Source organism: Pan paniscus, chromosome 15 (genome assembly GCF_029289425.2).
Source record: "Pan paniscus chromosome 15, NHGRI_mPanPan1-v2.0_pri, whole genome shotgun sequence".
NCBI classification, from domain to species: Eukaryota; Metazoa; Chordata; class Mammalia; order Primates; family Hominidae; genus Pan; species Pan paniscus.
The window spans coordinates 73,626,093-73,639,909 of record NC_073264.2 but is presented as its reverse complement, the minus strand read 5'-3'; the positions used below and the strand labels follow the sequence as shown (position 1 = coordinate 73,639,909).

The 13,817-nt window shown below is 44.8% G+C and overlaps 1 protein-coding gene across 19 annotated transcripts in view; it reads right to left on the bottom strand.

Annotated features, from left to right (window-relative positions):
• Positions 1-13,817, bottom strand: part of RGS6 (regulator of G protein signaling 6) — a 635,028-nt gene that overhangs the window by 37,497 nt on the left and 583,714 nt on the right. For all 19 annotated transcript variants that reach the window (XM_057299740.2, XM_057299747.2, XM_057299741.1 and 16 more), the window contains one exon: positions 10,411-10,597. In XM_057299740.2, coding sequence (XP_057155723.1) covers positions 10,411-10,597 — 187 coding nt within the window. The remainder of the gene's footprint in view (positions 1-10,410; positions 10,598-13,817) is intronic.

Below are 13,817 nucleotides of genomic sequence, written 5' to 3'. Positions count from 1 at the left end.
GACAGCAAGTGTACAAAGCTCTTGGCAGTGACCTCTGCTGATTTATGGGGGTGCTGGTTTGTTTCCCCTATTCTGCAGACAACTAGTCTTAAGGGAAATGTATATTCAGAATCTGCAAAGTGCAAGGGAGTCACTGGCAAAACCAGCCAAGCCAAGCCCCTGCTGAGAGTAAATTCCTAAGGGGATGGAGAAAAAGCGTGCTGGCCCGCGTGCTCTCTCTCTTTCTTGCTTTGTCTTATTTTGTCTTGCCTTATCTTCTTCCCTCCTTTCCCACTTCCTTCCTCTCTCCCCGCTCTTTCTCTTTCTTGCCCTCTCTCTCTTTCTCTTTCCACAACAGAGATGACTAAGCTGACTATGAACAAGCAGAACTACCAGAGGTCACTCCCACCTTGGGATGCAGTGGAGAGGCACCTCCTCCAAAGAAGATGAGGGTGGTTCTCTATATGATGATAAACCAATGCTCTAGGGCTCTAAATCACACCAGTGTCTTAGCCAGAGTCCTCACCAGTAGGAGGCATCATATCCCTGGAGTGGTTGATGGCTGTAGTGGAGGGATGTTACCCCGATGAGCCACTCCACCTTCATTTTCTCTTCTTGGGCTAGGAGAGCTCTGCTTTCCTGGAATGCTAAGGTAGGATCAAAACCAACTAGAATCAATAGAGTCCGAGGCACAGTGAGAGCTGGAGAGAGTATGCAGTACAAACTGTCTCAAAACCGCACCTGCTGAAAATCAATATTTTGCTCAGAGAGTCCTCATTTGGAAATCTCCTTTCTTTTTAGACAAAACACAGTGACTCTCTCAAGAGGTGGGGAAGCTAATCAGACAAATGACTGGGGCCCTGGGCCACAAGCATGCAGCTGAACTCCTCAAGAAGACCCTTATGTCCTCCCCTGTGCTGTGGGCTCCTAAGACAGCACAGATCTCATTTCCCAGCTTCAGAACGTCCTCCTGGAGTGGAGAACCACTCAGCTGGAGCATTGCACAGTGGCCAAGAGCTCTTCTTGTGATTTTCAAGTATCCTATTTTTCTTTTTGTAGGTGTGTGTGCCTCATCTCTGCCCTCCATACCTAAGCTGCCTAGAATCACATCCAGACTTTGGGAGCTTTTGGGTCCCATGTAGTCTCTTGAAGGAAAATGAGGCTGTGTGGACAGAATGTGGTGTTGCTGTGTGGGGTGATGGAGAAGGAACTGGACTGGGAGCCAAAAGCTCACCTTTCTAGTCCTGTCAATCACACAATTAAATGTGGAAGTAGAAGTGGAAGCACTACAAAAATGATTATACATGTCAAGTGGCAATAATAATTTCATGCTGTGACTGTCCTTGCAAAGGATGATTTGTGGGATGAGAGAGATTCTGGAGAAAGAAGCAAAGAGGATTTGGGAGCAGAGTCTAGCTGTATTATTTTAATTGTTGGTGATGTTTGCTCTGAAGCAGTGCTTAGGTTTAAACACCCCCATTTCACAAATGAGGATACTGAAACTCTAACAGGTCAAGTGGCTTACCCAAGGTAAGTATGGAACCAGGATTTGAACCCAGAGCTCTGTGACCCCAAAGCTCATGCTCTTCTCACATTGATGTGCTGCTTTTCATTGTCCTTTACTTGGGTCCCAAGGGGAGTCAGTACTGGTTGGCTGAGACAAAATCCCTCCATGTGTGGTTGCAGGAAAGTTAGGAGCCTCCTCTTGAGTCCTAAATCTGAGTCATCCTAGTAGAAGGTGTGGCCACTGCTTACAATTCCCTTTTGGGTACTATTCACTATCACTGCTGTTAGCAATGGTAATGGCCAAGACACCAGGGATGGCCCAGGCTCTGGTTTCTCACTTAACAGGCAGTCCATGCACAACTTGCCATCTATACTTGAAGGGAGCTATGAACATCTTTGGAAACAAGGTCCCAACCTGGTAAAGCGTTGAGGGCTGATGGGCCCTTAGGAAGTCATAAGTCTGTATCCTTGAGTCTCACCTTTCAAGAGACTTGAATATGTTTGACCAAAGGTCCTCAGACCTTAGGCACGGTTAGCTGAAGCCTAGGGAAAATGAGCTTTTCTTCAGCACGGTTCTTGCAGGACAGCACAGTGGTGAGGACTTGAAGTGGATCACAAATCAGTATCTGCTTAACAAACATAGAAGAGGCAACAGAAAAGATACCGCAACAATATGGACATCCACATAAGTGAAAGATAGGAAGCTGTTGCTCCTTCTGGATGTATCTTTGGATGAACAACCTGGGATCATGTGGATCTAAAATGGGAAGTGCCCCCTTTGGATTTCCTTAGCCTCCTAAGTAGGACATGGGAGCCCTGTGTTTCCACATATGGCATCATTCCAGGTCATAAGAGGATGTGAGAGTAAATGATCCTTTGCCTTTACTCTGCAAAGCATCTATAAAAACAGATTTAATTTAACTGGCCAAAGGGCACAGTATTTTCATGCTGTTCAATCCCTACTCTTAGAAAAGTGTAGCTTCAAAGACAGCTTTGCATATTGTCTTTCACCTACCCAAATACCAGGGATATTAACTTAGAAAAGTGTTTTCCTGGCCAGGCGCAGTGGCTCATGCCTGTAATCCCAGCACTCTGGGAGGCCAAGGCGGGCAGATCATGAGGTCAGGAGATTGAGACCATCCTGGCTAATATGGTGAAACCCCAACTCTACTAAAAAAAAACAAAAAATTAGCTGGGCGTGGTGGCAGGTACCTGTAGTCCCAGCTACTCAGGAGGCTGAGGCAAGAGAATGGCGTGAACCCAGGAGGCAGAGCTTGCAGTGAGCCGAGATTGTGCCACCACACACCAGCCTGGGCGACAGAGCAAGATTCCTTCTCAAAAAAAAAAAAAAAAGAAGAAAAGTATTTTCCTTTTCCTCCTCAAGGAGGTCATGGGGTTTGGTATAAGGAATCTATGCTTAGACGTAGCAACCAAGAAATTTTGGAATTGAACTCTTTGACGTCTTCTCTCAGTAGCTGTCAGGAACTACTAGTCTGTGTGGTAATAAACAGAACTGGATCACAAATGACTGATTTATTCTCTGCAAAATGCATCCCTCACTCTGCTGTTCATCTCCCAAAAATAAAACCACCTACAGGATAAAATGAGCAACCCCCAGAGCAAGCAGTGTCACAGAATTCCTTATTAAAATATGTCTGGCATGAGAGTCTACCAGGAAATGCCTTCCAATAGAGGATTAATACCAGGAAACTTGGTGTGGTCTTGTGATACTGGCACGCAATGCCGCCACCTCCACCACTGGAGCAAAGATGAACAGCTGGGAAGACTTCTACTTCTGAATAATCTGGGAAAACCTAAAATCATACTCTACTGGGCTTTGGCTTTTAAACAAAGCAAATGGTAGAAACCTTGCATTCCTTAATCAAGTTGCATTTAAACATCTACACTTAGGTAATAATATAAACGTTTTGCTAGAGGCTTCTTGTCTGCTCATGGCGGATGTGGACTTGACGGTATCTTTCTCAGCTCTTTTATCACGCAGACCTCATTCTGGCCTTGAGCATGCTCTTTGATCCTTTTGTGAGTTCATCAAGGCCAAGCAGAGCTGTGGTAAGTCAGACCCAGGGCCGCTTAAGGAAAGGAACCTCCCTATGCATTTGTATATTCACAGCGCCTAGAACATCTGACACTTAGTGGGTATTCCAAGTTTTGCTGAATCGGCACATTGTAGGAATTTAATTTAACCTGCTTTTCTTGACTATCTACTAGGTGTACTCCCCAAGGTTGTCTCTCCAAAATTGAAAGCTAAGGGACAAATTGTCCCCCGCTTCTTTGATAGGCACAGCTGAAAATGTTATAATTCTGGAATGAATTGTCAGCATTTAGCTGACATTCAGCATTCAGCATTACCTTTGTGATGCAGGAACTTATAAAAGGTAAAGAAGACCAAATTTCTGCTCCCATGAAATAACTTTCAAATCCAGAGGTCTGGAGGGCCCAGATACTCCAGGTACAGGGCAGGGTGGGGCATCTTAGCAGGTACCACAGGTCAGGAAAGCAGTGGGGCTGGGACGAGTAGGAAGGTGAGGTGGGGAACTGCAAGGATCAAAGCCAATGGGGCTGGACTGGCTTGTCCTATTCCACTATCAGTCCACTTAAAGGACAGATTTCCAATCCTATCTCAATGAAGTGCTTTCTTAGGTCTGGTTTGTTTTGTTTGAAAATGATGTGCTTTTAGATAAGCTCTGCCTGATGGCAAAAAAAAAAAAAAGCCCTCTGGGCCTCCTATTTCTCATGTTATTTCCCTCTGCACAGAATATTATGCCGCACGGGTCAAGGTTTCCCAACTTGAATGGGAGAATGGATGTTCATGACATGGGTGGATGGGCAGATGGACAAATGATTGAATGGATCCAGGGAGATAGTCCTTGGAACATCCTTGGTACTCTGAGACTTAAAATGGAAGCCAAGCAGCCACTGTGCTGGCATTTGATTTCTATCTCTTCTAGAGCCTGTGAAGGCTTTGGAAAGAGGCAAATGCCCTACAAGGAAGCTGAAGGTTCTCAATACTTCCTGTGGTTTAATTCTCTCCACCAACAACTGCCAGCAGAGCTTTATATGACATGCCCCAGGGTTCAGAACTCTCTCTTGGCTCCAGCCTACTATGCCCATCACCATGGGATTCACCATCTTCCAGGTAAAAGCCTGCAATGCTTTGCTACTGTCTTCAGGATGAGAAGCTCAAATTCCTTAGGATGCACTCCAGGACCTGAAAATTCAGTTCTTACATCCTTTTCTGGCATTTTTTCCCGTCTAAGGGCAGATATTTTGAGAGAATTTCTTTTGGATCCAGCTTAGAATTACGAAACCCCAGAGAGTACTAAAGTCATTAATTTTTGTGAGTTCACACTTACAAATATATAGCACTTTTTACTTTTTCAAAGATTTTTCAGGGCTATTAGCTCATCTGATTTCTCTGAAATCCTTAGCGGGCTGTAAAGAAGACATCACCCCCATCACCCAGATGAGGAAACTAAGGCACAAAAGGTCAAGGCCCTTGCCTCAGACCACATAGCAAGCAGGTGACAATGCAGGTCCTTTAAGGCCCCATGGTTGGGAACAGAGAATTCAATCCATAGCATAAAGAACTGAGTCCTTAAAAAAAAATAATCATGGCCTATATATTTTTCTCCCCTCACAAGGCTAAATCTATGAAATTGGAACAACACAGCAAACAGCTGAGGACTATGGTCACAGCCCACAGACCTTTATGGAAGATTTGGTCTTGGCCCAAAATTTTCAAAAAAGCTAAACGGATCAGCAAAACACAAGTACAAATGCTGGGCCCACGATAACAGGGTGTCTTGTGAAATATTTCCACAGGAAGCAAATACAGGCAATTAACTTGGCTCTAACAATGCGTGTGGTCAAATAAGAAACAAAACCCATTGGAGAGAGGCTGCACCCCACCCCCAGTCCCTGCTTCCAGTGAATCCATAAATCTGGCTGTACTTTCTCTCAGGCTACTGAGCACTAATATTAAAGCATATGACCACCGCAGGGGGTTTATGAGAACCATCATGACCAGATGAGGAAGCCGCCCAGAGCCCCTGAGCCCCATGGGCTGAGGTGTTAACATCCCCATTTAACAGAGAGGCAAACTGAGAAGAGAAAGTTTAAAGAACTTAAATGGATAATTCTAGAAGGAACTCCCAGACTCTTGGCCTTTCTCTAGGGACTAGAACTTCTCCAGGTCTCAGTGCGACCACCAAGCCCTCAGCACTAACAATCCAGGGACAGTGTGGTCTGAGCAGAATCTTGGCCAGCAAGCGAGGACATCTGAATGCAACTCCTGGCTGGTCATGGGTTGCTAAGGATTTTAACCTCCTTTTTATACCTGGGAACTTCTGAACTGCACCTACTTTGCTGGGGCAGGCAGCCAGTGCTATCCAGGAAGGTAAGGCAGTGTGAGTCTCTTGGCACCTGCTGACCTCTGCTCCGTAACACTCAATCCTCATGTAGAAACATTCACAATTCAGATTGCTGTGTTGCCATGGCTGCGTCAAAACAAAGTCTCCTCTAACTTACTCTCCCCCTAAAACTGAAGATCCTTTATGTCCAATCCTCTATCCTGTAGCTTTCTGGATTTCTTGAAGCATTTCAATAATTTTCATGACCATGTGCTAGATTTTATTTAGCACAGGGTCACAAACTACAGCCTGTGATTCAAATCTACAGATACAGACCTGTGATCTAGATCTTTACATCCCATGAGCGAAGAACAGTTTTTATGTTTTTAAGTGGCTGAAAAAAACTAAAAGAAGAATTGTATTTTGTGAAAAATTATATGAAATTGGATTTCACTGTTCATAAATAAACACAGCCATAGGTCCTCATTTATGTTGTTTACATTGCTATGTTGTTGCATTGTAGCTGCTTTTGTATGCAGAATCGAATAGTTGTGACATAGACCACATGACTCACAAAGCCTGCAATGTCTACTATCTGGCTCTTTTTAGGAAAAGTTTAGTTTTTTAACTGACCCCTGTTTTAGGTAAAAGGCAGGTTACAGGATCACGCTATTTGCAAAATCGCCCTGTTGTGGAATGAATGTTGTGTCTCCCTAAATTTCATATTGTTGAAGCCCTGATCCTCAGTGTGGTGGTACTTGGAGGTGGGTCTTTTGAGAGGTAATTAGGTTCAAATGAGGTCATGAGAGAGGCCCTTATGACGGGATTAGTGTTCTTATAAGAAGAGGAAGAGAGACCAGAGTTATAAGGACACAGCAAGAAGGCGGCCACCTGCAAGCCAGGAAGAGAGCCCTCACCAGCAACCAAATCTGCTGACACCTTAATTTTGGATTTGTCAGTCTCGAGAACTGTGATAAATTTCTGTAGTTTAAGCCACCCAGTGTGTGCTATTTTGTGGTAGCAGCCTGAGCAGACCTTACACGTAGCTACACACATAAATCAAGGAAGAAAATACACGAAAATAGGGGTTATCTCTGGGTGCTAAGGTTATGTGAAATTATTTAAAAATTTTTACCAAATACATTAAACACTACAGCTTAAAAAGAGAATATTAGTGACATTAGAAAAATAAGATGGTAGTATTTACTCTGTCTTATTGTGGGCCAGACATCGTTAGTGGTTGACATGCTTCCTTTCACCTGGTCCCCATTCCACCCCTATGCGTAGGCTCCATTGTATCCCTGTTCTACAGATGAGGAAAGGAAGACTCAGGGAATTTAAGCAACTTGTCCAAGGTCACTCTGCTAGAAAGGAACACTTTGTATATTTATGGTGGAAATACACTTCAGAAGCAATAGGAAATTGGGCTGAAAATAGGGATTGGCTTAGGAAGAGTGTTTTATTTGAATTCATGGGAGACTAATCCTAGCAGATAATGAAGAAGATGGGGATGCTTAAGACATCCTCATGTCTAGTCTAGATTGCTGTGGAAATTAGATAGAATGTATTTAGAAGTACTTGGAAAATGGTAGAGCACTGTAGGTTGGATATTGAGATACTTGTCAATATGTAACCTTTGTTAGGCTGACTTCCCCACTTCTTCCATCAAAACTTTCTTGAAGTAGAGACAACATAAATGTCCAAGAAGAGAGGACTGGTTGACTAAACTATGGTGCCTCCACACAACGGAATACTATGCAACAATTAAAGAACCAGGCGATAATCATACTGTTGCTGTATTTTTAGCATTGTGGTTTAGAGGCTGCTCTGTGTAGTATAAAGCAAATGAGTAATTATGCTATCATCCAGTGCCCTTGAAAGTCAGGATTGTCAGCGTAGAGAAAAGAGGCACAGGTGTAAGAAACAAGCGGTTAAATAAAATCCCCTGTAGGTCAGAATTTGAATTAAAAGTATCAGTATGAACTCAGGATGTATTTTTATTATAAACAGCAACACATTTCCTAGCTCTGTCGACTGAAAAGGGCTGGAAATGATAAACAATCCAGGAACAATGAAACACTCTAAGTGCCTAGATTTTAGTCTCTAAATACCATTTCTCACTAAGAGGAATCAGGGATCCTTGGAGAAACAGCTTATTCTGGGTAAGGGCAAAGACTGGAATATCTTAGCTTCCCTGCTATTTGGATGATGTCAAAGATCACTCTTAGGGCTGTGTCAGAAAGAGCCAACTGGCCAGAGATGGCCCAATCCAAGCATCAATAAAAATAATCAGCAAAATGGATTAAAACATAGCATATATGTTTAAACTCATGAGTTTACAAAGATAGTAAAACCAAAATAGACCCTAATGTTTACCATAGGAAGATAATAGTAAACCACTCATTTTGAAAACTGGCAAATGAAGGGAGAGAATCAAATATTTATCCTGCTTTTCTTATGTGAATTGTACTGCTAGTTAATACCATAGTGGTGGAGGGAAGTTTCTCTTTATGAAAGTATTCCAGCTAATAAGTGAAGAAAGAATAAAATTAGTACATTGTTGTTTTGTAACCTCTAATTAACTAATGGATATAAGCGATAGACATCAATATCTGCAAAAAGGTCAAAAAGAGAGGTGGCTAGACATGTGCCTTCTGATAGGAGAGCACCACACAATCCATGAAGTAGTTTTGTCTATAAAAATCAAACCTAAATCTGATTAAATATCTTAAAAAACTAATTTATAGGAAAGAGAGATGATAGAAGAACATGCTAAATAGCATCACAGGGCTGCAATCAGAAAAATCCAGAGCTTGGAACTCTGTACAGGACAAAGGATCTAAATCCTTCATCAAATAAATTGCAAGGGGATGTGAGGAGGGGAGGGAGATAAAGGATATTGTGGCAATGTTAAAACAAAAGGATCTTTTTTTTTAGAGATACATATCTAAGTTTACAGATGAAATGATGCAACATCTTGGATTTGTTGTAAAGTAACCTGGTGGCAGGTGAAAAAGTAGATGGGGCTAGAGATAAAGCAAGATCAGACGTGTACTGATGATTTTTGAGGCTGGATGAGGGTCTATAAATGTTTGCTGTTTTGCTGTTTCCACTTTTCCAAGTGTTAAAAGTTTTCATAATAAAAAATTAAAATAAATCCCTCCTGATGTCATGCTTGGAGTGTTAATACTGTGCTAGATGCATCAAGGGTCTGACCAGTATCTCTCTTCTTGTGTTTCATAAATATTGGAGTTTGAGCTTCAGCTCGTTCATGCAGGGAACCCCCACGGAACTCCCCTGTCACTCTCCTCTCTGGCCATGTCAATATGGTGCTTGAAAGCATACGTACATACACATAAGCAAACATATCTCAGCAAAGAGCTCTCATGACTCAAACATTCTGCTTTGAAGCTGCAAGGGGTATATGAAGGAGTCATGATTTCGTGATTGGCACAGGCATTTGATGGAGCTCGTGACCAGGGGGAGAGAAGTAGATAGTTATGGTGTTGAGGTTGGTAGGTGTTTCCATCTTGAAGTTCTGAGCAAATGACAAGGCAATTCTGGATGATAAGGGACACTGTTCTCATGCCATTATTCGCATTGGTGCAGCTACACTGAGTTTCCTAAATCAGATAATAATGTCTGCAAGGGGCAAACTACCCAAATTCTCTACTGGGGGCCCCAGAGGTGAGAGAAGTAAGTGGGGTCAAGGAGATAAGCAAAATCTGAAGCCCTGTCACTGGGTGTGGGATGGTGACAGGAAATAGAAATTAGGGGCCAGGAAGTAAGAAACCAACCCAACGCTTATTTTTAGAAATGGCACCTCCCAGCCGTCAAAATTTAGTCTGCTGGTTAGGGTGGTTCCTGTTTCTTTAGCCAGCATCACTAGCATCTGTGAGCATCTTAATTGTGTCCTACAGGGTTGGGAGTCCCTCCTGCAGGCTTGCTTTAACCTAGGGTTCACCCATTTGGGGCACTTTTCACACTGTTGAAGTTGCCCATTTACTTGTCTGTCTCCCACTCAACCTCCGTGAGAACAGGGGTTTTGCCTGTTCTTTGTGGTATCTTATCACATAGCGCAGAGCCTGGAATATAGATGTGCTTAAAAAATATTCACTGCAGAGCTGGAGATCACGGCGGAAGCAGTGTAGAGAGGTGGTTATCAGTGTGGGCTTCAGAGGTAGACAGATGTGGGTTTGACTCATGGCCCTGCTAACTCACTACACCCACTTCCCCAATGCTGTGTTCTGGTTTCCAGATTCTATCACTGACTTATTACAAGCCTTCAGATTTTGTAAAACACTTTGAGGCTTTCCTGGAACAAATAAAGCATATAACTGCACATTTTGGTTTCTATGTAATACATAACCCATCTAGGAAAACGATCCTGGGATTTTGCTGTGCACCTATCTGAAATGGTTTCCACTGATGAACTTAAAAATAACCAAATCTGAAATTTTAACTACCCACAATGCCTTGAACTTGTGTTAATAGGTCAGGCAATGAAGGGGACAAATGAACACCTTATGACAACCACTTGAGTAGATAAGCAAACCTGGGCGTCTTCAAATGTATATCTCCCTCCATCTTTGACATTTTGACTGGTTATCTCATAGCTGTGAGAATCCAGGTTGATTGCACTTGGAGCCCCTGGAGCCAGAAACTCTTGCCAGATTTCTTCTACCCTCTTGGCCACATCCTGTAGGGGTTGTTTCTTAAGATCTTGGACAGCCAGCCAGAACCTGAAGTGGGAGCAGAAACACAGTCAGTTCCAGGGGGCTCAGCATCGGGATGTTGCCTGAGATGGCCCCAGAGCTGATGTCCCATGAAACCCATTCTGCTGCATCTCTCAGCCTGCCCTGATGCCACTACATGAGCTGCAAAGACCATGGAGATTGTGAAAACATCAAAGGTGTTCCTATGGTGCAGAACAGAAAAGAATTGCATATTAAAAGATCAATGTGCTTCTCGTTATCAGAACGGGATTTCTCTCCTTCTACATGAAGGTTTCTCAACCTCAGCACTATTGCCACTTCAGGCTGGATAATTCTTTGTTGTTGAGGCTATTCTGTGAAATGTAGGATGTTTAGCAGCAACCTTGGCCTCTACCCACTAGTTGCCAATAGCAACCCCCCTTCCCAAGTTATGACAACTAAAAATGTTTCCAAACATTGCCCAATGTCCCCTGGGAGATGAACTCATTCCTGGTTGAGAACCCCAGTGCTACATACATGCCACCATGCAGACAGTGTGAGTCCCTTTGTCAAATCTAGTTGGGATCAATTGATGGCATCAAAATGGAGGAGAGATCTCAGAAGCAGGCAGGGTCCTGGAATCATAAAGACTATCTGTGTAAGAATGAACCAGCCATTCCTATTATAGATGGAGAAACTGAGCCAATTCACATCAGTGCTCAGCACGGTGCTTGGCAAATAGTAGGTGCTCAATATATGGGTTTCAGAGTGAAGACGGACGCATCTGGAGCAATGCTGAAGAGGCATACATTGAAAACTTCTCTGCAGAATGGTTCTCCTTCTGCAGAGAGCAAGAGAGAAAAATCTGCTCACTTCCGTATTTGCCTCTGTTTAATCCCTCAGCATCCGCATGGGAGCAGTGAGCTCTTTTCTGTTGAGAGCAGCAGCAGCCAGAGCCAAAGCTTGGACAACAGCTACCGGGTCTTAAGGATGGTTCCCAAGGCAGCCTTGCAGCAGGATCCAGGTCTGGGTGTCATATCCTTTGCCCTGTGCATGGACAGGCCAGCTCCCCCATCAGTGAGTAAGAGAGTAGGTCCTGTGCTGGTTCCGAGAGCAGCGGGAATCACAGGTAGTCTAGTCAACAGAAAGGGAGGGACAAGCGAAGCTGAAACATGACGTGGTGGAAAGTGCAGACAGTGCATTCAATCTGTCATCAAATTTCATCCAAAGTAAGATGTACTTGTTTCTTTTTTTTTTTTTTTTAGGGTTAAACATGTTTTTCTGTTGCTGTTCAGAGAAATGTCTTTGGAGCCAAGTGCATGGCCCAAAGGTGCCACTCAGTGGCAGACTGGAGTAATGCAACCCAATTTCTGCAAGGCAAGACGACTGTGTGTGTGTGTGTGTTTGTGTGTCTGTGTCTTTGTGTGTGTGTCCCCAAATGCTGGGCTCCAACTCTTCCCCTGATTTGCCATTTTTTGCCATTTAGGATTCTGATGATCTCCTTAAAGGGACCTCTCAGCGACCCTGCAGAGCCAAGCGTAAGGCAGAGAAGGCTTCATGACTTCCATCAGATCAGGAAGCTGGCTCTGCCCTCATCCTGTCTATGCCATATCTTGCCTTGGTGTACCTCTCTGGGTGCCTCTCTCTTCATCTGTAAAATGGGCACTGAGTGGATGGAGGGATATGCGGCATGGCTCTGGAAAACTTCCTATGCAGACTTAACTCAGAAATGCTTTCAGGTCCTGTGAGGGGGAGCTGAGGAGGGGTCAGTGTGGTGGCCACAGGCTCAATGCTGGCCCAGTGTGATCCCTCGGATTCCAGCCTTCTCTCCGCAGGTGGCCTGGGCAGATGCTGCCGCCCAGCTCTTGCTGCTGCCATCTGGTGTCCCCTGCCCTTCCACAGCTCTCTGACAGCCACAAGTCCTGGGTGCTCAGGTCCTTCTGGCTTCTGGGTGAGAGGAAAGCAGTCATGTTCCTTTATCCAGAGTCCAGAGAGGGTGGGGAAGGAAGGGCTTGAAAGGAGCTGTTCCCCTGCCTCATTGTTCAGGTGGGCCCTTGACTCTTGAGCTGGGGCATGGGTCTCCTCCATCTCCCAGGCCTGCCCTAGGTTCTGTAGGGCTCTCTGTCCACTCTCTCAGGTCTGCTGTGAAAAGAAGGAAGTGGCCGGGAGGCTTGCCAAGTGAAAATGGCCATCTGCTGGTGAGAGTACCTACAAGGCTTTCTCTGCCTGGAAGGCCATGTCTGACCAGTAGGTGAAAGATGCGGGGAACCTGGCTCTAAAGGAAGAAGCCAGTGTTGGCTTTTCCAAGGACCAGAAGGGGTCAAATGTCCAGAGACGAAGTCAGTGAGGCTTCCTCAGCCCCATGCTAGGCAGACAGGAGAACCAGGTTCACATAGGGAGGCCGTCTGGGCTGAATCCCTGGCTGGAAGCAACCTTCTGGGTCAGCGTCTTCCCACGCCCCCTGGGCCCCTGCAACTTCTCACACAAATGGATGACACCTGGGTGATTTCCTGCCCCCTCAATCAATGCCACATGGGAGGTCACTTTCTGTCACCTCTGTCAGCACTGAGGAGGAGCTGCAGAGCCCCTGTGGGAAGGCCCTGAGGACCCTGGGAGCTCTGCAGGCTCCCTGCAGTTCCTGAGGGCTCAGGGTCCTTTTTGCAGGATGATTTGGGTGCCACATGAAAATGTACATCACTCAGCTGGATATAGAGATGACCGGAGCTGATGGAAATACAAATTTCATAATCAATTTTTTTGAGACAAGGTCATGATCTGTCACCCAAACTGGAGTGCAGTGGCTACATCTCGGCTCACTGCAACCTCCGCCTCTCAGGTTCAAGCTATTCTCCTGCCTCAGCCTCCTGAGTAGCTGGAATTACAGGGGCATGTCACCATGCTCAGCTAATTTTTGCATTTTTAGCAGAGATGGGGTTTCACCATGTTGGCCAGGCTGGTCTTGAACTCCTGGCCTCAAGTGATCCGCCCACCTTGGCCTCCCAAAGTGCTGGGATGACAGGCGTGAGCCATTGCACCAGGCCGCGGAATCAAATTTAATAAACTTTTATGTAAAAATAAAAAGGTTTTCTTTGTCACATAAAACCAAGAATTTTTTTAAGTACAAGTGAAAACAACAGGCATGCTGGAGGAAGAGGAAGGGGAGGGGAGAGAAAGGGAGGGAAGGAGGGGGAAAGGGCAAGAAGGGAGAGGGGGAGGGTATGGGGTAACATTCCCTAGACAGCAGTTTTCTCTCCCTGCACACACTGGG